The sequence below is a fragment of the Myotis davidii genome, unplaced genomic scaffold (genome assembly GCF_000327345.1).
Source record: "Myotis davidii unplaced genomic scaffold, ASM32734v1 scaffold98, whole genome shotgun sequence".
Classification (NCBI taxonomy): domain Eukaryota; kingdom Metazoa; phylum Chordata; class Mammalia; order Chiroptera; family Vespertilionidae; genus Myotis; species Myotis davidii.
The window spans coordinates 658130-684152 of record NW_006294654.1 but is presented as its reverse complement, the minus strand read 5'-3'; the positions used below and the strand labels follow the sequence as shown (position 1 = coordinate 684152).

The following is a 26023-nucleotide window of genomic DNA, read 5'->3' as shown; positions in this document are numbered from 1 at the left end:
GACTATGGGTTTTGACTGGGGAGAAGGGGGTGAGGAGTTGTGGTGCTCCCACTCCTGGAAGGTGTGTGTGTAGGAAGTGGTACTGCAATTAAGGTCTGAGAAACTGGGACCTGGGAAGGTAGGAACAGGGGGTGGGGAGCCAGAAATGAGGAGACCAGAGATGAGTGGCTTTTTAAAAACTTGTATATGAACCACACTAACCCTCACACCCCAGTCCAGTGATGGCGAACCTTTTGAGCTCAGCGTGTCAGCATTTTGAAAAACCCTAACTTAACTCTGGTGCCGTGTCACATATAGAAATTTTTTGATATTTGAAACCATAGTAAAACAAAGATTTATATTTTTGATATTTTATATATTTAAATGCCTTTAACAAAGAAAAATCAACCAAAAAAATGAGTTCGCATGTCATAGGTTCGCCATCACTGCCCTAGTCAGTGAGAAAGGTAGTCGGAGAAAGCTCTCGCCCTGCAGTCCTGGGCAGCTGATGGTGTGTGTGTGTGGGGGAAGGTAGCGGGTGCTTTCCCAGGGAGAATCTGGTGGAGCACTGGGCTGCCCGCTGGGCTCTGGGTTCCAGCCAGAGGGGCTCTCTGGGCTGGACTGAGGCTGTCACCCCGGCAGCCACAGGCCACATGTGAAACCAGCAAGGCACCACTTCGTGTCCAGCTCCTTTCACCATCTCCCTGGGAATTCCAAGCCACACACAGGTAGGACGTCTGTTTTCCGTGTTCTTCCTTCTGAGCAGCAGAAGTGGTGGTTCTGTTTGAGACAGGAGAAGAGGAAAAGCCAGATATGAGCTCAGAGTTTGAGAAACCTGTCATGTTTCTGTTGTAGCTGCTGAAACTGCTCCTGTAATATTTACTCCTTTGTGGTTTTTCAATGAAATGAATGAGTTTCTTTTTTTTAGGCAATTTCTTTTTTTTGTTTTAATTTAACTTTGTTGAAAGTATTACAGATGTCCCCTTTTTCTTCCACATGGACTCCCTCCTCCCTACTTCCACCCCTCCCCGGGCCCTTACCACCCTTTTGTGTGTCATACATACATACATACATACATACAAGTTCTTTGGTTGATCTCTTCCCACCCATCCACACCCCCACCTTCCCTCTGAGCTTCAATAATGTGTTCTATGCTTCCATGTTTCTGGATTTTTTTAATCAGTTTATTTTTTTCATTCGATTCTACATATGAGTGAGATCATATGATACTTGTCTTTCTCTGACTGGCTTACTTCGTTTAGCATAATGTTCTCCAGGTCCCTCCATGTTGTCTCAAAGGGTAAGAGATCCTTCTTTGTCACAGCCACAGAGTATTCCATGTTGTAAATGTACCAGAGCCTTTTTATCCACTCGTCTACTGATGGGCACTGGCAGTGGCTGCTTCCAGATCTTAGCTATTGTCCATTGTGCTGCTACGAACATGGGAGTGCATACATTCTTTCTGGTTGGTGTTTGGGTTTCTTAGGGTATATTCCTAGAAGTGGGATGGCTGCGTCAAATGGCAGTTCCATGTTTAGTTTTTTGAGGAAACTCCACACTGTTTTCCGATTTCAATTCAATGTGCTCCTCTAGCCTAGGACTTCCCCATGAACTACAGACCATTTACCCACCCATGTCCTGGACATCTATCCTCCACTTAGATGTTGGTGGCCGCAGATTCAGCATGTCCCCTGCCCCAGTCACACTTCCCTAAACCCGATCCTCTTCAACTCTTCTCCCTGTCTTCCCAGTCTTAAATGGCACACGCCGTTCCCAAATTTCTAAGGGGCCCTGCTTTTTAAGGGAGGTGCCTTGTCAAGTTAGAACAGGCCCATCAAAATGCCCATGTTCCTGTCTGGGGAACTCTCTAGCCAAGCCAGAGGGAATATGCGCACAACCCCATGCTTTGTAACCACAGACATTGTTAACAGTGTACGGTAAGTCCTCAACATTGTAGCTAGGCTCTGCAACTTTAAGTGAAAGTACACTTCATAAAACCAGGGCTTCCACCAGCTAATTGATATAAACCAGAGTTCCTTCCTATGGCATCTCACCAACATTACAATAATATGTTTAATGAAACGGCATTATTCGAGGGCCTGTTGTACAGAAGTCATTCTTCTCCTATTTCAATACAATTTATTTAAAGAACAGGCCACTCTTTTCCTTGTTCATCTCTTCCCTTCATGGTAGTTACCCCTGGAATATTCTAAGAGTCTGGGCTATGGCTGTCTCTCTCTGTCCATCATCCTCATTATGAACTATGATTAAATAACATTCTGGGTCAGGCCATTCTTATTCTATTATATTCTATTTACTTATTTATTTTTTTGCCATAATCATACGGTGTATATTTCTATACTGAATAAAATCTAGCTCTGGAAAGCCTCTTGGACAGAGTGGCAAAAATGACCTCTTTGACTGCCGAACCTTCCCGGTCAGTGGAAACTAAAGAGACAACTAAATGCACTGTGACCCTAGGCTGGGCAGAGAAATAACATTAATGGGACAATGGAAAAATTTTGAGTAAGGTCTAAAGGTTAGATTACAGTATTGTATCTATACAATCTATGTTTTCCTGATTTTTATCATTATACTGTGGTTATACAAGCAAATCTTGTTTTTTGTAGAAAAACACCACTGAAGTCTTTAAAGAGGCATTATGTCTGCAACTTCCCCTCATATATTCCAGGGGAAAAAGTGTATGTGTGCACGTGTGTGCACACACACTTGGAGGGAAAGGGGGTGAATGGTAAAGCAAGGTAGTAAACCGTTATTTGGGCAATCTTTTTGTTAAAATATATTTTTATTGATTTTTTTACAGAGTGGGAGGGAGAGGAATAGAGAGTTAGAAACATTGATGAGAGAGAAACGTCAACCAGCTGCCTCCTGCACACCCACCCCTGGGGATGCACCTGCAACCAAGGTACATGCCCTTGACCGGAATGGAACCTGGGGCCCTTCAGTCCGCAGGCCGACGCTCTATCCACTGAGCCAAACCAGTCAGTATTTGGGCAATCTTGAAAGGCATAGGTCATAGAGCAACTCTTGTACCATTTCCCCCACATTTTTTGCAAGTCAAATTATTTCAAAATCAGAAGTTTTTAAAAAATTATCTTGACAGGTGGGATAGCTAACCAGGAGGAGATCTCAAACTTGGAATACTTCTGGGTCCTCTGAGTTCAGTCTGTTCCAAACCCAAGTCCGATTGTTGGGTTTCTAAGGACACTGAGTTCTCCTCTTCCTTCCGGCCAGATTTCCCCTAAAGTCTTGTCACTTAGCAGAACAGACAGAATGTTTTCTTCTCCTGGCTGACCTCCCTGGTTACCTGAAAGCTCAGGTCTAGGTCTTTTCCCAGATTCCATCCTGCAGCAGCCTCTGTGGAAGCCTGCGTTCCTCTTTGATATGTCACTGTGATGCACTTTTTCTCTCTACTGAAGAGCGAGATGCCGAGTTTATCCACTACAACATGTGTCAGTCAGGATAGAGTAGGTTATGCTGCAGTAATAAGCTGCCCCTGAAGTTCAGTTTACTCAACACAATAAAAGGTGATTTATCACTCATGCTACATATGCTGTCTGGTGTGCTAGGGGTTTTCTGCCCCTCCATTAGCCAGGCTTCCTGAGTGACTGAAGTTTGTTTCTAAAAGAGACTAATGTTGCTTACACTTACACTTCACAATCTTGCATGGTGTGAGAAGAGGTAGATGTGTTTGTAACATCCCTGATGATTCTCACAGTGCTGCCTCTTAGCAGTTAACAGTGAGAGACATTGGCCAAGAGCATTTCCTCCTCTGAGACTTCCCTGCCCTCTGGCTCCCTGTCCCCCAGCTCCCAACTGTGACTGGCAGAGGCTTCCGTCCTGCCCTAGCATCCTTCTGCTATTGTTACCTTGTGATTTTGTCTGTTGGATATATTTTTATGAATGCCACAAATGCTTATTGGATGCCTACATCAATAGAGGGCACCTGTCCTTTGTCAGACACTGTCCTAGGTTCTGGGAGATAAGGATCAATCGCACTTTGACTCTGCCCTTGTGGCATTTCCTGACTGGTCATGAAGAGAGAGAAGAAAACAGACACTTTAGAGGGCAGAGCTAAGCACAGATACTGGACCTTTAGAGGGTGAGAAGAGACCACTTGATCCTTTTGGGGAGAGGGAGGTGGAGAGCGGAGGGAGGAAGTGGGAGACAGCCCTCTGCTCCATATAAACGCTGCCCAGGTTCTCCATTTGTCATTCTCTCTGGCTGAGAACACAGCAGATGATGCCAAATGTGCCAGTGGGTGGAGTTAGAAGTAGTGGTTTCAGGGCTATCAATGTGATCTGTTTGGCACACAAGAAATATTTATTAGGCATCCACTGTAATACTAAGGTTAATTCTACTTACGTTTGGGTGATACTTTATAAATCAGGTTCCCCTGAAAATCACTGGCTCCTTTTACAGATGAGGACACTGAGGCATATGACTTGTTGGAGTCCTTAAAGGTCCAACTGCACACTTAGAACCCAGGGTCCTGATTCTCCACCTGGCACGTTCCACTGCGCCATCCTGCTGTGACCTTGTTGGAGACCCTGCCTGCCCGAGGATCCCGCAGTTGAGCCGAGAGTTATTCCCGCTCCTGTGATGGATGTGGTGCCGTCATGTTGATTTCATCACAGCCTCGGTCGTGCCTGAGCAGGTGACTCTAGAGCTCCCTGTTCTCTGGCTTCCTGTTGGACTAGTAATGAGAATGAGCAATGCAAGATAAGAGCAACCTTTCCGGGGGTACCATATATACTCCAGGAGATCACAGCTGCCAAACAGATGCTCTGCTGACTCAGAGCTGCCAGTGAAGAGCCAGCTCTGCGTGATGTAATTGCTGGGAGACTCTGCAGGATGGGAGAGTGAAGGGGCCAGCTCCCGTCTCTCTCGGCAGAATTCTCTGGTCTGCTGCAACCTGCAGCCGAGGGTGGGATGCTGAGTCTCCGGGACCAGCACGTGGACATGTGAGGGCAGGACAACCTTCTTATCATTTTCATTTGCTGAAATCTGGAAAGATTTCTGGTCTTGTGCTAGCCTTCCATTGGTTAAATGAGATAATGTATGTAGAACCCTTGGCACATGGTAAGTGGGCAATACATGGTAACTTCTGTAATAGTAATAATTGCAGTAATAATGAATTACTGAAATAACAGGGCAATAGCATTAGAGCAATGACTCTTTAATAATGATGGTAATTATATGCATAATAACGGTATAGTAATCAGTGGCCTGGGGTGGGGGTTTTTGTCTGAGTGCTTCTCCCAGTGACACATGATAATAAAAAGCAGACTTGCCCTGGTGAAGTGGTTCAGTCGGTTGGAGCATCACCCCATACACCAAAAGGTTGCAGGTTTGATTCCCAGTCAGGGCACATACCTAGGTCTTGGGTTTGATCCCTGGTTGGGGCATGAATAGGAGGCAACCAATCGATGTTTCTCTCTATCCCCGCCCCCCTAAAATCAATAAAAACATCTTTGGATGAGAATTTAAAAAAAAAGGCAGACTCCATCAGAACTCTCTTTACTTTCCACCTAGTTTTGCTATAAACCTAAAAACTGCTCTGAAAAATAAGGTCAATTAAAAAAATGTTTAAAGAGGAGGAAAAAGAGAGTAGATTGATGATAAGTTGGCGTTATTATTTTTCAGTTCTCAAAAGAATACACTCCTTTATTGCTTCCACCCATTTCTTCCACCCCACCCTTGGTACACCACCAACAATGACAATGGTTATTTTAAAGTCGGCTGTGCAGATATTCAAATAGTAGCATGTTAAAGAGACAGTCAAGTTGTTAGTCCCTTGATGCTCAGTTGGTCAGTGTTTCTCTATACGGAACTGGTATAACTGGCCTCAGGTACTGCTGGGACTGAAAGCCAAAGGTGTTGGGAGTGTGGCTCCCTTCACTGAGTGAGGCAGGCACATCAGCTCCCCTCACCGTGCGGCTGAGCGGCATGGCGATGAGAGGGCCCCGCAGAGGGCACCTACCCCACCCTAGCACCTAGGGAGATGTCCCTGATCCACAAAGCAGGGCAAGCCTTGTGCCCAGTGGGTTGGCTTCCTTTCCTTTGCTTAATAAAAGTTCTCTTTCCTGCGAGTAGGAAAATGCCCAGCTAATCAGAGAAGTGGAAGTAGACAGGGTCTCTGCGCTCTCCGAGGACCAGGTGCAGGCCATCAAGCAGCTCTGGCTGGACCCAGGAATCCAGGAGTGTTACGACAGGAGGAGGGAGTACCAGCTCTCAGACTCTGCCAAATAGTGAGTACAGAGCCTCAGCCGGCGGCCCCACGCTCAGGCAAGCATGCTGCATGTACCTCACAGAAGCTTCCCACCTAAAACCGTCAGTCTCCCGTGGACCCCAGATTTCTCTCCTTGCCCATACCCACCTGTCCCAGCCATGTCCCGAGCCTCTGTCCTTTTCAATGAGGCGAAAGCAAATGTGGTGTTCCCTTGGTGGAACTGATCTCATTTGTGGTGCTGAAATGATCTTAGCAGAGGACTGCATCTGCTTCTGGCTTCTACTTTCCTCCTCTCCACACCTCTTTGCCTTCGGATTTCCTGATCAGTAGACCCAAGGTCCAATACCCTAAAATCTAAAAATCAGAGTTTAGATCTCAATGCTATAGGCTGGCAGTGGCTGATCATGGGCTGCCCTCTAGTGGGCAAGACCCAGGGAGGAAGTTCAATCTGGGAGCTCTTGGTTTATTACAACTTGCAAAGGCCTACACACTATTTTTTAATCCATAAAGCTCAAGTTTTAAATGTTATCTTTAGAGTAAAAAAATTACATAGGCCTGCATGTAAAGGGTCCCAGGGAGATGACCAGAATTTCCTGAGGCAGCGCCTCAGCCAGACAAATCACTGGACAATCTGAATCTCAGTCCTTCTTCAAGAGACAGTTCCTGCAGCTCAGCTCTTTACCCCTCAGACCATATCACCTTCCATCTTCTGAGGGCTCCAAAGTCCTTTCCCGAGACGTCCCCTTCCCTTCAGGTGCTGTCATTGCCCTCGGAGCTGGTGTGTGTGTGGGGGGAGGGGGGCAGGGGGGATCCACTCCCATCACCTGGACCAGGCAGTGAGGAGGAGAGGAAGCTGAAATCTTACCTTTGGGGTTGGTCCCAGGCTGAGTGTTTAATCCATTAATCCAGGTTCGCACAATTGATCTGAGCTCAGGAACATTTATGTGAAAAGCAGGAAAGGAAATGCAAGGAGTCCCGCTAAGGTGTTGGAACTTCAGAAAAGAGGCGGAAGGAAGGGAGGCAGCTTCCCAAAGAGGAGGGCAGCCTGCGGGTGACAGTTGGGAGCTAGGGACAGCCTGGTCGGCCATGGCGTCCCGGCATCTTCCTGGACACAGCCTAGCATCACTTGCTGAGGCTCTTGATGTGGATCCATTTGGAAAAGACCCATTGGAGGCACCATAAAATTCAACGGAGCCCTGAAATCTGGGGCAGCAAGTATGAGAAGAACATTGAAAGTGACTAGATTGGTGGACAGAGTTGCAGCAGACAGTTGCCCCGCCTTTGGAACTGGGGAGACTAGAGACATCTATGCATTTTCTTAGGCCAGGTCAGTGGTTGTCATCTGCTCTGCTGGTCACGTCTGATTATTTGGACAGGTATTCACTGCACAAAATGTGAGGTGTGCCTGCCACGGACCAGGCACTTTGGTGAGGGTGGCAGGTACAACCAGTGCTCTCTGATGTCAAGGAATGTTACTTACACTTGTCTTGTTTCTGGTGGAACTAGACAGGTATAAGTAAAAAAACTACACATATGGAAGTCGGTGACCATTAGCCTTGGGGTCACTTATTGGGACACAGGGTAGTTTGCAGTAGGCTGCTGGGCTCAGAATCAACTCTGTCATTGACCAGGGCCTGAGTTAGTTGTTTTACTCAAAAAAAATTTTTTAAGCCTTAAAAAAGGCATTTTTAAGTGCCCTCTGATTTTACCTCAGAAAAATGATATACTGTAAGCTCAGGGATTTCATATATGGCAATAATAATCCAAGACAAGTTTTGGTTTATTTTAGATGTTTAATTTCCCCATGTAACAGGAAAACCTTTCTCGTTGTTATTTTGAACTTCCTGTTGGCCTGTTTTCTTAAAAACTCCAGTTCACTCAGCAAAGTGCCGGAGAGCAGCATCCTCAGCCAATGTTCTTGGCTGAGGATGAGTGTGGGAGGGGAAGGGCCTTTGGAAGGCAGGGGGTTAGACTCTACTTCCTCTTCCTCCAGCCAGTGATAGGCTAGAACCAGTCGGAAGTGATGGAGTGATCTACAGGTTTCCCAAAGGCTCATGTGGGATCCTTTCCACATTCCTTCTGAAACAATTGCAGGAGGGCTGGCTCTCAGAGTCATTGATGGACCCCAGGAATCTGAGTAGGGGTGGCTCTGAGCTGGGGTGACTTTCTGGAGTGGGATGAACACTTCTCCATTCTGTAAAATGAGTCTCAGCAACTTGTTCTCTGATATTGCAGTTACCTGACTGATATTGACCGGATCGCCTTGCCGTCATATGTGCCGACGCAGCAAGATGTGCTTCGTGTTCGCGTGCCCACAACTGGCATCATCGAGTATCCGTTTGACTTGGAAAACATCATCTTTCGGTAAGAATGCCCCCCTGGTACAGTCCATTAAGAATTTGTCTGTGCAGGTTTGGAAGTCCCCCAAAGGTTCTTATCTTTCAGGGCAATGGGCCCTCTCCATCACAGGGTTTTTAGAATTGTGGTTGGTGTCAAGTGCTAGATAGAGAGGAACCCACCTTCCTGTTCACCCTGGATGCTGCCCCTTCTTCCCTGTAAAGATGTGTAAGTGCCCTCTGTCCCATTTGGGAAAGATGTCAGGGGTCAGGCAGGCCTTTGCACGTCTATAGAAGAGCATGCACTTCCGGAGGGCGAGGGGCCCTGTCTAAAGGGACGCCAGCCGCTGGGGGACAAAATGCAGGCTCACTGTGACCAGATCCTCCAATTAGATAACAAATGTTCTAAGTGAAACAGCTGGTATTTTAAATGTTAACTCAAAAGCTCTTCAAAACACTATGTTGGCCAAAGAGAATACATCTACGTAGCAGAGGCCTGCCTGACCCCTGGATGTAGCATTCAAGCGTGGGATCGATCCTATGGCGACAAGGCCCTGCAATCTTTCCCATGTGCGACAGAGGGCACTTACACATCTTTACAGGGAAGAAGGGGCAGCATCCACCTAATGGAGAAAGGATTTGTGGATAAATCAGAGGCATGGAAACAGGAAGGAGCAAAGGCCTAGAGGAAGCTGAGTGGACCTGGAAGACTGGCTGCCGTTCTGCCCCTTTGGTGGCTGGTGCCTGGCCCTCCAGTGGGTAGAGCAATGCCCAGGGGAGGCCTGTGCTTTCAGCCTGGACAATTGCAGCTTCTGAACCTGAGTGACCTCTGCACCTGCTTTCAGTAACATCACTTACACTCCATCCTCCTCTGCTGGGAAACGCCTGGTGGTTCCTCATTGTCGAAAGCAGTGGTGCTCAAACCTTTCAGTCTCAGGACCCCTTTTCACTCCTGAAGATCACAGAGGAAGCCAAGACGTACTGATTTCCATGGTGGAATGAGCACACCCTCCTCCAGAGCCACGAACCCGCCTTTGAGACCTGTGTTTCTGTTGGACAGGATGGTGGATGTGGGTGGCCAGCGATCCGAAAGGCGGAAGTGGATCCACTGTTTTGAGAGCGTCACCTCCATCATATTCTTGGTTGCGCTGAGTGAATACGACCAGGTCCTGGCTGAGTGTGACAATGAGGTATGCCAGGTGGGGAGTGTGGGGAGCTGTGGAAGACAGAGACCTATTTTTGTAGTTTGCAAAAAGCCAGCTGGCTCTGCCATTAGACTCTATGCCTGATGTTAAATTGTCTTGCTACTCAAAGTATAGTGTGTGGACTAGAAGCACGGGCATCACCTGGATGCTTGTTAGAAATGTAGACTGAATACATGAGAATTTGCATTTTAGCAAGGTTCCAGGTGATGCCTGTAAACACGTTAAGTTTGAGGATCACTGACCTGGAAACCTGGTTCTTACACTTGGGTGCCACTGGAACTCCATGGGTACCTGACAGAGAAGCCTGGTGGATGGAGTGTGTGGCCTGAGCGTGGCATCTAATCGAATGTGCTCCAGCGGTGGAGCCTCTCAGCCCAGGCTGCACACTGAAAGCCCTCGGGGCGTTTTGAAAAAGTACCATCCTTTGGACCCCACAGCAGAGGTTCCTATTTCTGGGTTGGAGTTGAGGTATCTTTTCCAAGTCCCCTAGGCATGCTCATGTGCAGTCAGAATTGACCAATGCTACTTCTAGCAAACTTTACCTGAGAACAGGCATTCCCACCTGCAGGGCCTTCCCTAGTCTCCAGCTGGGCTGGCTGTTTGGGGGCCTCCTGGAAGGCACGAGCTCGGGCAGCTGGGACTAACCCACCCCGCCAGATGTTCAGAGCCCTCCACAGGGTCCACTATGCTGCCTGGCCAGTGACACTGACCACCACAGGCACTTCTCTGTGAGGATGGGGCAGTTTCTGCAGGGTACCCTCATCCTCCCGTCATCTTCCCCGCTACCTCTTGACCTGGTCGAAAAATGCCTCTTGCTTCTAGGGCATGAAAGTAAATCAGTCAAGAGCTCTATCCAGGATTAGGTAATAACCATGAACAAATAATATCTTGTGTTTCTTGAAAGCAGAATTTTCTCTAAGGAGTACAGTTACATTAGCTAATTAGTGGACGATCAACCCATTTACTAGTGCCATTGTGCAAACAAGACCAGAAGCTTTGGCTGCCACTTAGCTCTTCAGTGGAAAAATTTTTTTAAAAGGAAAATCTGCGAGTTATCAATAGGAAAAATTAGCTCCAAATTTGTCTCAGGAAACACAAAAGATTAGTCAGGTGGACAAGAACTTCAGCCTGATGTGCTAAAAAAACGGAACATTTTCTCCTCTCTTAAAAAAACACAGGTATTTGGAGAAAAACAAAGTGGTTGCCACTCTAGACTCTTCCCTCTGGTTGTAGACATGAGTTGCATCCTCTCATTGTGCTGTATAGGCATCATTGTTTTCATATGTTGTAGTTTCTTAGGGGTTATTAAGCTTTAAAAGCAAGAGGGATTTCCTGTCGGGCAATAAATTCCATATCTTAATCCCTCAAAATATATTGAACAGGACTATGAACCCATGTTTCTGAGAGTCGTGGGAAAACAAACTTATGGCACATCCCTCCCAAGTATTTCTATTGAGCACAAATCTAGATAAGATTTGTACATGCCCTGTCTGCTCTCCATAAATCAGGAAGTTACTATTTTACTGTCCTGCATAATTTTCACCAGGTCCGACTACTATCCAGGCTTGGGAAAGTATTTAAATGTTGTAAATAAGTATCCTCACCCATACATTAGAGACTCCTCTCCCCTTGCCAGCACACCGGTATCACCTGCATTGGAGGTCTGTACAGGTGTGCTGGGCCCCTTCTCTCTGGCGTTTCTAAAGGTGGTGGCCCTGCTGAAGAGCCAGTCTTCCTCTCTTTGTCCCCCGACTTCTGACACAAAGTCTGGAGGCCACACCCAATAGAACGGGTGTCCCAGGGCTGACGCTGTGAACAATCCTAATAATGACACATAAAACTTCTGTCAAATCCGAGCAAGAACCTTCCTTTTCCACGTTGCACAAAAGCCTTTCTGATACCTTACATGTTAATTTGTGCTAGAGTTGAGGGGTGATTAGAGAGGGTGGGGATGGGGGTGTTCACCAGACTCCAGCTGGGTAAGGGGGAAGAGGGATAGAACCAGTGACGTGACATGTGTTCCAAGTACTGCTTTTCTTTCTAGTTAACCCTAAGTGCCTCTTTCTCTCCCTTAGAACCGCATGGAAGAGAGCAAAGCCTTATTTAAAACCATTATCACCTATCCCTGGTTTCTGAACTCATCCGTGATTTTGTTCTTAAACAAGAAGGATCTTCTGGAAGAGAAAATCATGTACTCTCATCTAATTAGCTATTTCCCAGAATACACAGGTAGGTCTCCACCTTGCTGACATTAGTCCAGAGTTCTAATGGCTCCCAGGGACTAGATGGTCTGCTTCTAATGGACTTCCTCACCGTTCCCACCTCCACACATGCTAGCCCTTTGCTAACTCCAGTTTGTTCCCCAGCTCAGGCAAGTCCTCCAACCCTCACCCCATCCCCAGCAGGTGCACCTCCCTCTCTCCCCAGGTGGCTCCTGATGGCAGAGACTATGCCTGACTTACCATTGACTGCACTCCCAGTGGTCAGAGCACCTGGCACTTCTTATGAGTAGGTTAAAGTGTGGCAGCTCCTTTGCAGACACAGGGTGGACACTAGGCTCCTCGTCTACATGATCAATAGAAGGCAGGGGAGTTCGTGAGCCACTGCTAATGATCTTTGGTACCGTAGGTCTCAAATAGTACTAAGTCTGACACTGATATTTAGAGGAGTCGTGTTTTAGAACTCTCCTTTTTCCTTGTACTGTGTTGGCCATGGAGTATAGCACCCACGAGCTTTAAAATCAGACATGGATGCCTAACAATGTTAGTTCCCATATTCCCCCTCTTCCCTCTCCTAGCTTACTGCTGAGTTAGTAAGAGTGATCTCTCTTCAAAAGGGGTCCAAGTCAGAAAGCTAACTTGGGACACTGTGCTTCAACACATTGCCTCAAATACAAGTTTTAGGTACCAGGGAAACTATTTCCTAGAACTAAGGTAGCTTAAGGAAAGATCCCAAATAAGAACAAGAGGACACTGGAATTAATTTGGGGGGGTACCTGGTGGTGAGTGGCATCTTTCTTCTTTATCCCTCTAACTGTGCTCGGAACCAGGACCGAAGCAAGACGTCAAGGCTGCCAGAGACTTTATCCTGAAGCTCTATCAGGACCAGAACCCTGACAAGGAGAAGGTCATCTACTCCCACTTCACGTGCGCCACGGACACGGAGAACATCCGCTTTGTCTTCGCTGCCGTCAAGGACACCATCCTCCAGCTGAACCTGAGGGAGTTCAACCTTGTCTAAACGCTGCTGCCCACACCTCGCCAACCAGAGACGGGATTCACCAGCCCCTCGCTTTCCTTCTGAGAGCTTCTGACATGCGCCATCCCAGCCCCCTGGGCAGTACCACACCAAGTCCGCCCTGCAGGCCACAGGGACAGAGATGGGCCACGGAGCTTGTAAGACATTTGAATTAAGCAAAATTTTTTCAAAGTCTTGATTCCAAAATTGTTTTTATATTTCGACTTTTGGCTTGTTAAGATTTTTGTGTAGTGATTGAATTTGAGGTTTTATAGAATTTTTTAAAAAGCCATCATAATTTACTTTTTTAAAGAAATAAATTTAAGTGTGTTTGTTAATTTAGAGATCATGCCTTGAGACCACTAGAATTAATTTGCATAACTTTGTTTAAAAAAATAAGTTTTAAGCTTTTTTATTATAGCTTGTAATTTTGAGACCATTTTAAATTGTTTTTCTCTCTTTATGCTGAAAAGTGTGATGCTTTTAACATGCCACCAAAGATTTTTTAAAACGGTTATTTTTTTGTGCTAACTTTTTAAGTCAAATTAATGACTATGTTGGTATCTAATTTGGTTTTCCACGTTTGGATCACCATGAAGCCAAAGCTGACATAAGGTAAATGGGCTCCACATAGCACCTATGTTATCCTGATGAAAAGTGTATATGACCAGGCCTTATAAACTTATGAAATGGCTAAAAGCCCCAACTGTTTAACCAATGTAATGTAACCCTGCCAGAGGTCTGATGGCCATCACAGATGTGCTGTCTGCACCACGTGGGCCGTGCCTTTCTGGGGAGGCTAAGAATACACCATTCTGCCATTAGCATTGTACGTTGTGTTTCTTTGAGCTCATGGTTCTGCTCCTAAAAAGAAAAATGCTGTCACCTAACAGTTAACTACTCAGAAACTTCCTACATGTCCTTTTGGTTGAGGAAACGTAATTTTGCCCCTACCTTCTTGGTTTTGGGCTGGGACCTGTTCCTATAATAGGAGAGAGATTAGCAGGAGAAAAGATTAATACATGTCTGCCTCCTGTAACCATGGGAGACACTCAGGGAACTGAGTCACTCCCCGAAAGTGGCCCAAACCATCGTTGGTGGGTGGGAAAGGCCTGTTACCATGAAAAAGCACAGTAAACGGGGTAGGGTTGATTTGCAGATTTAAGTTGGTGCCTTCTATGAGTTTCATCTACTGTAGAGTCGTCCTCTTCCAGGTATGGAGAGGGAGACACCCTTACACATAGAGATTTCTCTTACAAATGTCAATTTCCTCTATGAAAGGGTCCCTACTTCTACATTTCAGAGTTTTCCTATGTCTCCTATTTCTTAAAAATAATCAGCTCAAAACAAACCCTTATGCCAAAGCGGCATATTCTGGGTGGTGCACTCTGCTCCCCTGCAGTCTTACCTCTGACCCTTCACAGGAAACCAACAGTCCAGAGGCTGAGCTGATGAATAGCTGGGTTGTGTCCTTGGATGGGTCTCTTAATCTTGAGAAGAGGTCAGTTCAGTTAAATGGCTGTGTCTCATTTCAGGAGGCAGTGTTGCAGGGGGGATCCCGAAGTGAGGCCTATAGGTTGGGAGCACTCAAGATATTTAATAAAACGTGTTTCTGTGGAAACAAAGGGTAATAGTTGGAGCAATTATAAACTCATTCTGAGCCAGTCATAAAGTCTTTAGATGAAGCATCTTTTGCAGTTTGAATGTCTCTGATGCCACCGGGTGTTCTGTCAACTTTCTGAGTGGCCCACACAACAGGCACAGGGAGTGTCCAAACAGGAGTCATTGGCATGATTTCTAGGAATTTCATAAAATTTGTTCTTAGTGATTCTAAGTCAATAGAGTGGGGGGAAAAATTGGAAATGCTAATTTGTAGAGTTGTTGCCAGATTACCTGAGGAAACTAGAACTCAGGATCCAGCCCAGTTTACAGGTAGAAAAAGAAACCTCAGTCAGTTAGCAGGACTAGAATCAGACATCCCAAGATGCGTTATAGTTTCTACTGAAGCATCACTTTTCTCTCCATAATCATTATCCCCATGTTTACCAAGGATAATTACAGTACACTAATTTGTTTGAAAAATAAATCTAGTCTTAATAAACTTGGTCTGATGGTTTACATAAGTGCAACAAGAATAGTGATTGACCAGATACAGGCATTTAAAAATCTGCTTTGCTGGAACTTTTCATAAGGAATCTCAGATAGGACTTTTTAAAATCCTCTCAAGGCTAGGAAGCCAGGATCTTGGCCTCAAACTTCACCTGCAATAACCTATACTATGTCTGGGTTATTTCCTCTCTTATCAAGGTCCCCAATATATCCTGATGCTCCTGCACCTGCCAGGAAGTGACCATCCTTTCTTACCCGATAAGGCTGACAGCAGCCCTATAAGCAAGGTGCCAGGAAGCTTTTCCAACGGGCTTTATTGAAACTCCTCAACACTGCCTGGTCATGCATGATTCTTTGCACATTTTCAAATGTGACGTTCTAGTCAAAGTCTTGGTACTAAAAACAATGTTTCCAATTGTGTCCTTTTACAAGGAGAACAGATTCTTGTTGAACTTGTGCAAAAACCTATGTGTTCATGAAAACAAGAATACATACTCAGAATTTCCAAATTCTGGGGGAATCAGGGAAATGAGTAATTGTTTCATCTTGTTCACAAAGGTGTACTTACCAAATTGCTGTAAGTCATAGATAGTTTAGCAGAAAAGGAAAGTTTCTTTAAACCTGAAAAAAACAAAACATTAAAAAATTTATAAAAATTATAGTTCATCCTTATTCTTTCATTCAGTCCTAGATAATAAATTTGTGTTGATCTTGATATTTTATGAGAAGTTTTTTGAATCCACTTTTTCCTTAGAATTTTCTTGGTTAATTCTTACCCAGTTCAGTGGTATGATCTGAAAGTTATCAGAAACCTGTACTTTTCAGAGTCCTTTTCATGAATCTCCCTGAAGAAGAAACACTTTTGCAAAAGCAAAACAATACTTTCTATAGATGGCAAAAGATTTACAAATGGTCATAGTTAAAGAGCTGAGGACATTTGGTTGTTTCTGTGAAATACATTTTACGAAAATACCTAGAGTTACAAGTGATAACATTATACTAGGGCATATCAGATTTCCAGGAACTTCATACAATTTCTGGAACACATTAATAACATGTTTCCATACAAATATAACTTAAAATATTTTTGCATTACTTATGTACCAATTCTGATCATGTTATACAACAAAAGCCTAATTAGTATCTTTATTTTTTCAAGGAGAGAGTAATCTGAGATGTTCTAGGGATCCTTTGATATGTTCCAAGTTCAAAGTAAAAAAAATTTAATATAGTATTTGATTTTTCAGTTTTTCCCCAAATATCAGAAGTTTTGGATACTTGACAGTAGGATCATCGACCATTATGAAACAACTAGAGGCCCAGTGCATGAAATTCGTGCACTGGTGCGGTCCCTAGGCCTGGCTGGTGATTGAAGTGCAAGCATCTGGCATGGAAGGGCAGGTCCCAGCTGACCTCTGGGCCCTGGGCAGCACTGGGCTCCCAGGCCCCAGCATGCCCCCCTCTGCCTGAGTCACAGTGCCCGAGTCCCCACATGGAGATGTGGTGAGCGCGGCCAGACTCAGCGAGCCAGGGAGTAGTGTGGGCCTCTGGGCCACCCAGCAGTGCTGCACGGAAGCCGGGTGGGCAGTATGCTCTCTCCTGGTTTGCCTCGCAGACTGGCTTCTGCACAAGCCCACAGGGAGCCCAACTGGTCCCAGCTCACCTGGAAGAGGCCACACGGGTGCAGGGCAGGCTCTTTGTAGGTGCCCAGTACCTGAGCGTGGGGATTACCCCAGCGCACGAGCCCTGGTGTTCAGGGGGAGGGTAGTAGGGGAAGTAAGAGTGAGTTGGGCAGACACCCCGCATTCTCACCACACCTCTGTGTCCCTGTAAACCCCGCCCCCAGGTAGCTGGTGAGATGTCACAATCCCTCGCTCGGGCACCATGGGAAGTTGGTCACTGCCACCCACCCCAGTTCCCCATCCCAGTCCGGGGCCCGGCCCCGATCAGGCGATCAGGGCCTGCTGGCCACCGTCACTGGTTGCCACCTGCAGGGCAATTGATCGAGGCTGGGCCCCCCCACCCGGCTCCCTCAGTACCTGGGAGTTGAGTGGTGGCCCGGCCCCCTGCTGCCACTGCTGGTGGTTGCCGTCCGTGGGGCAATCAGGCCCCCACTCATTCCCACCTTGGCCTGGCACCGCCCACTCACCTGATCCACCATCCCACCTCAGTCCCGCTCTCGTCAGGGCCCATCGGGGCTGGCAGTGCCTCCAGCGCTGCATCCCTACGCCTGCCATGTTCCGTGCCGCCTCCTAGTGGTTAGTGCACATCATAGCAAGCTATCAAACTCTTGGTGGAGAGGACAATTTGCATTTTAGGCTTCTGTTATATAGGATACTTAATTACCTATTTAACCAAAGTGACAATAAAATATTTTAAAGGCAAATTCAGAAAGTTATACAATTGTGAGCAAAACTTAGCTCTTATTATTGAGAAGTCTTGGTTTTCTTAAGTAATCAAAAACCGGGTGATAAAGTTAACATGAAGCACACAATCTATACTAATAAAAGGGTAATGTGCTAATTAGACCGGGTCGACAGGCCATCTTCCAGACGTCTGACTTCCTTCTGGACAAAGCCATGGTGGTGGGTGCCGAGGCAGAGGCAGTTAGGGGCAATCAGGCCGGCAGGGAAGAACAGTTAGGGGTGACCAGGCTGGCAGGGGAGGGCAGTTGGGGACGACCAGGCCAGCAGGGAAGGGCAGTTGGGGGCATTAGGCAGGCAGTCAGGTGAGTGGTTAGGAGCCAGTGGTCCTGGATATCTGACCGACCAGCAGTCGGACATCCCCCGAGGGCCCCGGATTGGAGAGGGTGCAGGCCGGGCTGAGGGACACCCCCACCCCAATGCACGAATTTTGTGTACCGGGCTTCTAGTTATTTTAGTAAAACAAAATCTTTGCTTTCTTAGGCAAATTACCTAAAAGTGGAAAACCCTTCACAATCTTTTATCAGGAGCAGACCAATAGTCCAAGACAATCCTGTGAGCAGATGGAAGAAAATAAAGTTTCAGTTTTACATTAAGTACACTACTGATACTAAAGCTTATCTTTAAACCCTTATAATAAATTAATCCCACTTTAGCTACCTTAATAACACAAGGTTCCCTCTCTCACTTCCAAACTGTCTATAATCCATTATTTTGTCCTTTATCTTCCTCGTTGCAATTTTGAAACATCTGGTTGTACTTCAGGAAAAATTACTCTCTTTCCCGTAACAAAAATTATCTCTGTACCTGGTACATTTTTTTAACCAAAAACACATCTTACTTTCCATGCATACAGAGATGTTGCCTTTACTAATTTTAAAGTTTTAATTACATATAATAATTAGAATTCCCAACCTTTGAAATCTTAATTTTTATTGAAAACCAAGAAGTTAGCAATTTTGAACTGCTACACACCATTATGTAAATTGGCAAATTTCTTAGCATTTCCTAATTTCTTGAAGCATATGCTTCTTCATAGTACAATTTTCAATGTGGCACAAGACATGTTTACTCACAGACCCAGAAATGTTTAGTTTCTTTGTAATAAGAAGCCAAGAGTAGATGAAAATATATTCAGTAATTCATGTTTTAGTACTTTATCTTATTTGAAAGTGATCTACATATTGAATGAATTTCCATCATTTAACTTAGCAAAATTTTAAGGGTTCAAGTTACCAAACAGATTTGGAAGCTATTTTTAAGTAGACATGTGTTTTGAAACTTTCTAATTATTTAAAGTTCATTGCACTTACATCTATTTAATTCACTTGGTCTTAAAAATCATATTTAGATTACTCCTGAAATTTTCTAGTTTTTTTTCTTCAGATGAAAAGGAAATTTGTATTTCAAAGAGTTGGCTCTCAGGTCCTAAAGAAGATGTGAACATTGCCTTCCAGCTGATCCATTTCCTGATGATTTGTAGGAGGGTCTGGGAGACATTCCGGTCCTCTGTTTCCTCTGTGAGGGCGTTTCCCTAGGAGCTGCCTGGCTTGTCTGCTACCTACAGTATAATCATGGGTGGGATGAACACCCCTGAGCAGCCCATCAAGGCTCCTGTGAGTGGGCTTGTGAATGGCCACTGATCTCTCTCTATTCTAAATATTGTAGGATCTTCTGAAAGTGTAATTTCATCTTGTTATGAAAGTCCCTAAAGTTGGATGCCATATCCATTCATGTCCTATTTTCAACTTGTTCATTCCATAGGTACAAATGTTTAGAAAGCAAGCTCTCTAAAACATTAAAATTTTAACTATAGAAGTTTCTTCAATTTAAAGGGTCCATTGCCTAGCCATTGATAAATAGGATCTTTGATGGTATATTAATTTCAATAGCAACTCAAACCAATAAGCCTTTTTATGACTTAACCATGGACACAAGAGGCATTCCTAAAGAGGTTGCAAAAGATGCAGCCCTCACAAGATCCAAAAGTTCACTCCCAGAGACAAAAAGGCCCATTGTGGACCGGGACCCCATAAGATGTTGTAAACTCTCCTGAGAGCTGGCACTGTGGGACCAAGAGGATGCTGCTTACCATGTTGTGTGTCTGATTCCCAGCCTATTCGGTTGGCTGCTAGAGACAAGCCCATACTGGCATCTTCCAGCTGGTGGAGACCACAGAGTATTTTTGAACTGGTCAAAAGGCCAAGTTCTTAAGACATAGATTAAGACAGGAGGAAAACCTCATCTGGCCTATGGTTTTCCTCCTTATGACAAACAACACAAAAGACAGAGATAAGAGAAGACATCTCTGGGAGGGGAGGGATCAATAGAAAACGAGCGTATAATAAAATCTTTACCAACATCTATGCCCAAGGGACTAGTTCATACAAATATTGTTTCCTGCTTACCTAAATGATGGGAAGGAACGGGCAGATGATTTTTCCTGTCCTCTCTCCATGGGGCAGTACAGAGATTCGGGAGAGCAGGCTTCTTATCCTGGGCTGCTTCTGCAAGGGTTCCAGGGTCCTGTCTGCAGGCTCCAGAGCAAGAGTGGCGTCTCAGCGGGTCCCCTCATGAGTTGCCAAACTGTATGTGAGGAAAAATGATTCCCCCCCTACCCTTTTAGGTCTTGACTGAGACCCCATCCCTGCCTAATAAAAGATTAACAGGAGAAAAACAGAAGTTTAATAATGTACCCCTGTGCTATATATAGGTTGATCTACCTATAACTCCTTTATACATGAGAGATACCTGGGAAAATTGAGTAACTCCCCGAAAATGGCCCAAGCCATCTCCTTACATTCTTCAGCTAAAGACACAAGAAAGATGTTGGCCGAGGGGTGGTGGGGGCTGTGGGGACAGGGGGGAGACCAGTTAAGGGAGGTTACTGGGAAAAGCACAGTAAACAAGGGTGAGGTTGTTACGCGGATTTAAGTTGGAGCCTTCTCCACTGGTAAGAGTTTTTTGATTTAGAGTCATCCTCCTCCAGGTACAGAGGGAGACACCTTTACAAATGAGATTTCTCTTTTAAATGTAAATTTCTCTTACAAAAGGATAACTTCTACTAGGTTTTCAGAGCTGTGTTTACAGTTTCTTAAAAATAATCAGCTCAAAAAATCCTTAGGCCAAAGAGGCATATTTTGAGGTGGTGTATTCTGCTCCTTTTCAGGGCAAGCCTGCATTCATTCATCATGTTAATGTCAGAATTCCCTGACTAGCTGGCTCAGAAAAGAAGAAGCAGAGTCGCCTGGAAAGTGCAAAGTACTTCACACCAAAGGCCCAAGATATTTCTGCTTTTTACTTGAAGGTGTGTGTGTGTGTGTGCGTGCGTGCACACACATACACACAAGAACATCAGGTGGGGTTTAGGGTATCACACGTACTATCTCCAATCAGTCTACAGGACATACCCAGATTAGTGAGGTGTGCTGTGGAACAGTGTGTTGGTGTTCCCGGAACGGTACTAAGTCTTCTATCAGCAGTTAAGGCAGCCGGGTTCTCATTCTGCTGGATCTCTTCCAAGTGAGAGGCTATTAAAGGCAAGAGCATCAATGTTGGGAGAGAAAGGAATTATGCTGATAGCAAGTGATCCTACTGTTGCAACATTAAGCTTTATAAACTTCAAGAAATGAATGCAAATGCAAGTTTTTGTGAAACCTGAGAAACTGATGTCAAAGTTTTATCTGGAATAGTAAAGGCCCAGAAATAACCAGGAAAATTTGCATGAGAGAACAAAGATTGGAAAATAGCTCTTAAGGATATCTAGAAACAGAAAAAAGAAGACAACGCTGGGTACAGGGAGGGGGGTGGGCACCATGCACTAAACATCATGAACTGCTTCTGATCGCCCAACTAACAGGAAAAGGGCTCAAAAGAATCAGTAATGAGGGGAATTCAAAAAATTTAAGGCACTTTCTAGCATCAAGTTATTGTTATTTTTAACTTACCTTTGGCTGACAAAGCATGCGAGAAGATGATGGCTTTTGATCACTTGTAATTGCAGAGGGCTGTCAAATAAATCGTAACCAAAGGTAGTGAAGAATCTTCTTAAGGAAAAGGCTGAACTCTCCCTATCAAAGGTGAATTAACTATTTCTGTCAATGTTAATTCTGCAGGAAGAAAATACCCTCCTAGCCCTTCTTTCAGAAGATACTCATTACTTACTGAGGAAATGAGCCATCTGAAGTTTTCTGAGGTTGAGAGGCACAGTCTTGATGCTCTCAAGCTTTTAGCCAGCAACAATCATGCTGGGCTGGATACTGTCGCTGGCTTTGACGGAAAAATCAGGACCTTGGCAATCTGTTAGATGTCCACACTTATTTAGGCCCCAAAAAGGGTAGGGTTTAGGTAGGCAAGGAAAAGATTATTGGTAATATTTCTAGTTCGATCCAATTAAGGAAAAACAGAGGAGGACTGAAAAACCAGAAATCTTTATTTGACTTAATTTATTTAAAAATGATATACATAATTAAACCGGGCAATCACCTGACCAAGTAATTTAATCCTACCAATAGCAAGAAATAATTATTGTTTAGAAAAATTAGTCATTAGTGAGCATAACCAACCAAAGGGGGGAAAAATACATCAATTTCAAAAGGAAGAACTTCATTGTAAACATTTGTGTTTATAAACTATCTTATCAGAATGCACAAAAGCAGAGACTGTGTAACAGGCAATCGGGCCAGGAGCCCACATAAAAGGGATAAGGAACACAAGAGTGAAGGAAATACTGCAGATACAGAAAGAGCCATTTAATAAATAAATTATCATCATCAATGACTGTATTTTACCAAAGAATAAGCATTCCAAAGAAGCACTATTTGATTAATACAAAAATTAATCAGTTTTAAAGTGCACATTCCCTGAAAAATTCATTTTTATATGTAATTTACATATTTACATCCAGATATGACTATTTAAAAAAGTCTGTGACAATCTATCTGACCTTGCAACAAGCCCCAGATACAATTTCTGATAGTTTGTGAGTATGGATATGAAATTATTGCCATTTCAATGTCATCTACATTTTCACTTGGATGTTTTTCAGTCCCCAAATTGGTAACCTTGGGGTAGCCAATGGGATGCTGGTGGTATGATAGCATATTAAGAAATGTTGAGGTTTTCCAACATATTCTACTTTAAGTACAGTTATGATTATTAGACTTTTTATTATATCACTCACACAGGGTTTCTTGTTGCAAGGAACACCCTTAGGAGAAACACATTATTAAGGGAGCAGAGCAATACTAAATGAATGGTGCTCAGTGACAGGTTGACAGAAGTCTATCATAGCAGGTGTTAAACTATAATAAAATTTGTATTTGTATAAAGTAAAAAGAATTTAAACACACTCCTATCAATCGATAAAATTTGAAGTTACACCTCTCATATAGCTCTTCAGGTAACCAAAATTATCTTTTTTTGGAAAATGTCATAATGCTTTTTAAAAAAGAACGAATCTGTAATTCTAAAGTAAAACTTTAAAAAAACAATATAGAACAATTTATTTTACAAAGGAGGCAATAAAGTAAAAATTGTTTCAAGTAAAGAAACATGAAGGAGGTTTGTAATAGCGTAGGACTGTCCTACTTTGGGCACATTATGAGAAGGCAGGATTCTTTGGAAAAAACAATGATGTTGGGGAAAACAGAAGGCAGCAGGAAAAGAGGAAGAACAAGTAGGTGTATTGACTGCATTAAAGAAGCCATAGGCAGGAGACTACAGGAGCTGAGCAGGGCTGCCGAGGACAGGACACTGTGGACATCACTCATTCAGAGTCGCCAGGAGTCAGAGCCAACTCAAGGGCAAGTAACAAATCACATAAGACCCAGTATCTTCTCAGTACGTGTGCTGAGCTGCTTGAAGGAGAGCCCTGAAACAAGTACTACTTTATACCAATTGTGGCAGAAAAGTACGGGGGGAAAGTCTGCACTAATAGCTGCACTAACAGCCAATTATCAAAAATGTAGATAACAAGAATCATAAGAAATTTAACAGATTAATGCCCACTTGATTAGGTTAGCATTAGCAGCAAGGCATCATTTCAAAGGTGTGGCCCAGAGGGTAAATGCTTCCCTTAAGAATATGGAAAGGAGCTTTAAGTGATAAACAGGGTAGCACCGAAGAAAATCAGGATGAATAAATTGTGTATTGAATACTGCATAAGGAATGCAGGTTATCTACATTTCCTACTTGAATCCCACAGAAATGAGGAAATCTAATTATTTTCAGCTAAATTGCATTGGCATTTTTATAGCACCCTCCAATGAATGAGCAGTTTGGCCCCGGAAGAATGTAACCTGTGTATACTAGCTCCCTATTTTTAAGGGCCTTTGCTACCTGTATGATGAATCCGAGAGAAGGTAGATGAAGCAAATTCAAAGGAGAACCTCTGTCTCCACTCCTAGTAAAATGCTTAGTAGGAGGCAGGCTGAAATGCATCAAGTTAATATCCTGTGGCCTTTTGGGGCACTGTTTGTGGATCGAACTTTTCTATTCTTTTTCTGGTCCCACTGATGCCTGGTTTTACACACCATGAAAGGAAAACATTTTATAAACCAAAACAAGAGCTATCCCATCTTCTCACTCTAGAGATCAAGAGCGCTCCCAATCTGCAGACTCCCTGAGTGGTGGCTCTTTGAGCCTATTTGAGGTCAGGCTCCACACAGTCCGAATGTTTCAACAATCACTGGCCAGCCTGCACTTCCACTTGCAATGGCCTCAAGGTTTTCATTTTTGTTTTAGTTTTGTGTTTCTTTAAACTGCAATTCACAATAGGAAATAACATTTTATATTGTGACCTAGTATACACAGTATATAGAGTATTTAACAATGTTTGATCTTGCTCCATGCATAGCTCTCTTCTATTCCACTTTTGAAATATTCAGGGCTTGAGCTGTTAAATTGATTTCATGGACCACTAATGGGTCAAGACTTATAGTTTGAAAAACAGTGCCCTTGAGGATGTTGGTTGATCTTGAGAAAAGGTAAAAAGTAATGGCCCTGGAACCTGAACAGATTTCTCTGAATGGTGTTGGCTGGCACACAAAACACCCACCCTACATGGCTACTTCCACTTTCATGGTGTTCAGCACACACCTTCCAACTTCTACCGGCAAACTGACCCAGTACCTTCTCCCAGTCTTCCTTGTACAGGGGCTCTGGCTTGGCCTGAAGGGTCAATGGATGACTGGATAACTAAGGTGCAGAAAAGTCAGCACTGTGTCTCCTCATTGCTTACCAGACAGAAATAGGACGCTCCTTAGAGGATATTTCCATGGGTGCATATGTGTTCACTGGGATAATATCACCGCTACTCCCATCAGAAAAAAAATGAGAGATATAATTATGATAGAAAAAGTTAAGAAAAATTTCTTACTAATTTGAGGCCACAGGATAGTTGGAATGGATTAGGACTGTAGAGGAGAAAAGGGCCAGGGAAGGAACCAGAAAGTAACTCAGCTGTATATACAGATGATGGGAAAAACCACCCGGTCTCACTTGGGAAGGAGCAGCTGACATTCACACTGTAATAGGGGAGCCTTTGGAGACGTGCAAATGTTCTTCGGTTCAGAAAGTATTTTATAGAAGTGAGGAAATCACAAGCTTCTTTTTGTACCAGAAATCAACATTGCTATTTCTAATAATCACAGCTTTCTGGAGAAGAGTTGGCAGGAAACCGAGCTCTGCCTTGGGTTTTCCACAACAATCATGGACCAGAATATATGCTGGACTAGCACTGAGGTCCTGGGTCACAGCTGACACATAATACAAAGAAAGAACTGACTTAAAACTCAGGACCTCATTCCATAGCAACTACTAAACAACAAGCTTAACATTCTCAACAAGCTTAAAGAACTCAAACTACCAAACAACAAGGTTAAAGTTTTCAAATAGAAAGACATTAAGTGTAGTAAAGTATAATTCAGGGCACTGTTTTCAAATATAATAAGATTATAGACTCTGTAACATTCAAGAAAAAGAATATAGAATCAAATACATAATTGTAAAGTGTTAACGCTAAAAAGACGATGCATCAGATCTACTGTTTCAATGATACCAACCTAAGGCAATTGAAAAACTACTGCTCTTGACATTGTAGGTCTTTCTACTTTAGGATCAGAAGAAGGGACAGGATGTACTGACAGGTAGAGGACTGGTGAGAAAGAGTAAGAAAAGACATTTGGAGGTTCCTCTTGAGGGAACAGAAGAGGCGTACTGGCTCTGCAAAGGGCGATAGTTACAGGACCCACTCCTGCTGGCCTCCTGAGGGCACCAGAAGACTCTCTCTGCTAGTCTTTCAGGCTTTTGCCCTTTATCATGGGCCAACCAAAGAGTTATGGGCCTGCATTTTTGTTTTTCTGAGAATAAAATCATGAAACTGGAGAAGGTAATGAGGTACTTGGCTAATGGCACTGAATGGAACTCCGGGAGAGCAACACTGCAGAGGAGGACAACCTGCTGGATTTTCTGACTACCTCT

General features: G+C 44.1%; 1 protein-coding gene and 3 long non-coding RNA genes across 10 annotated transcripts in view; 1 reads left to right on the top strand and 3 right to left on the bottom strand.

Annotated features, from left to right (window-relative positions):
• The window catches only part of GNA14 (guanine nucleotide binding protein (G protein), alpha 14), a 136571-nt gene extending 122737 nt beyond the window's left edge, over positions 1 to 13834 (top strand). The window contains exons 3-7 of the mRNA XM_006769017.2: positions 6097 to 6251; positions 8468 to 8596; positions 9629 to 9758; positions 11849 to 12002; positions 12823 to 13834. Of these exons, the coding sequence (XP_006769080.1) occupies positions 6097 to 6251; positions 8468 to 8596; positions 9629 to 9758; positions 11849 to 12002; positions 12823 to 13013 (759 nt within the window). The 3' untranslated portion in view covers positions 13014 to 13834. The remainder of the gene's footprint in view (positions 1 to 6096; positions 6252 to 8467; positions 8597 to 9628; positions 9759 to 11848; positions 12003 to 12822) is intronic.
• On the bottom strand, positions 409 to 8468 carry LOC107183970. Of its 3 annotated transcripts, XR_001514791.1 has the most exons (4): positions 7098 to 8468; positions 6380 to 6586; positions 5835 to 6241; positions 3917 to 3927 (listed from the first exon to the last, which is right to left on the bottom strand). It is a non-coding gene; the product is annotated as an uncharacterized LOC107183970 (long non-coding RNA). The 3 variants fall into 3 exon arrangements; XR_001514792.1 differs by lacking the exons at positions 3917 to 3927; positions 5835 to 6241 and adding an exon at positions 409 to 759; XR_001514790.1 differs by lacking the exon at positions 5835 to 6241 and having other exon boundaries at positions 2954 to 4301.
• Positions 9429 to 14797, bottom strand: LOC107183969. The gene is made up of 4 exons (XR_001514789.1): positions 14419 to 14797; positions 12769 to 12989; positions 9610 to 9784; positions 9429 to 9520 (listed from the first exon to the last, which is right to left on the bottom strand). It is a non-coding gene; the product is annotated as an uncharacterized LOC107183969 (long non-coding RNA).
• Positions 14798 to 17941: 3144 nt separating this feature from the next.
• Positions 17942 to 26017, bottom strand: LOC107183968. Of its 5 annotated transcripts, none has more exons than XR_001514786.1 (4): positions 20953 to 26017; positions 19951 to 20128; positions 19635 to 19732; positions 17942 to 18095 (listed from the first exon to the last, which is right to left on the bottom strand). It is a non-coding gene; the product is annotated as an uncharacterized LOC107183968 (long non-coding RNA). The 5 variants fall into 5 exon arrangements; XR_001514788.1 differs by having other exon boundaries at positions 19635 to 19704; XR_001514787.1 differs by having other exon boundaries at positions 19635 to 20128; positions 20953 to 21072; positions 21490 to 26017.
• Positions 26018 to 26023: the final 6 nt, after the last annotated feature.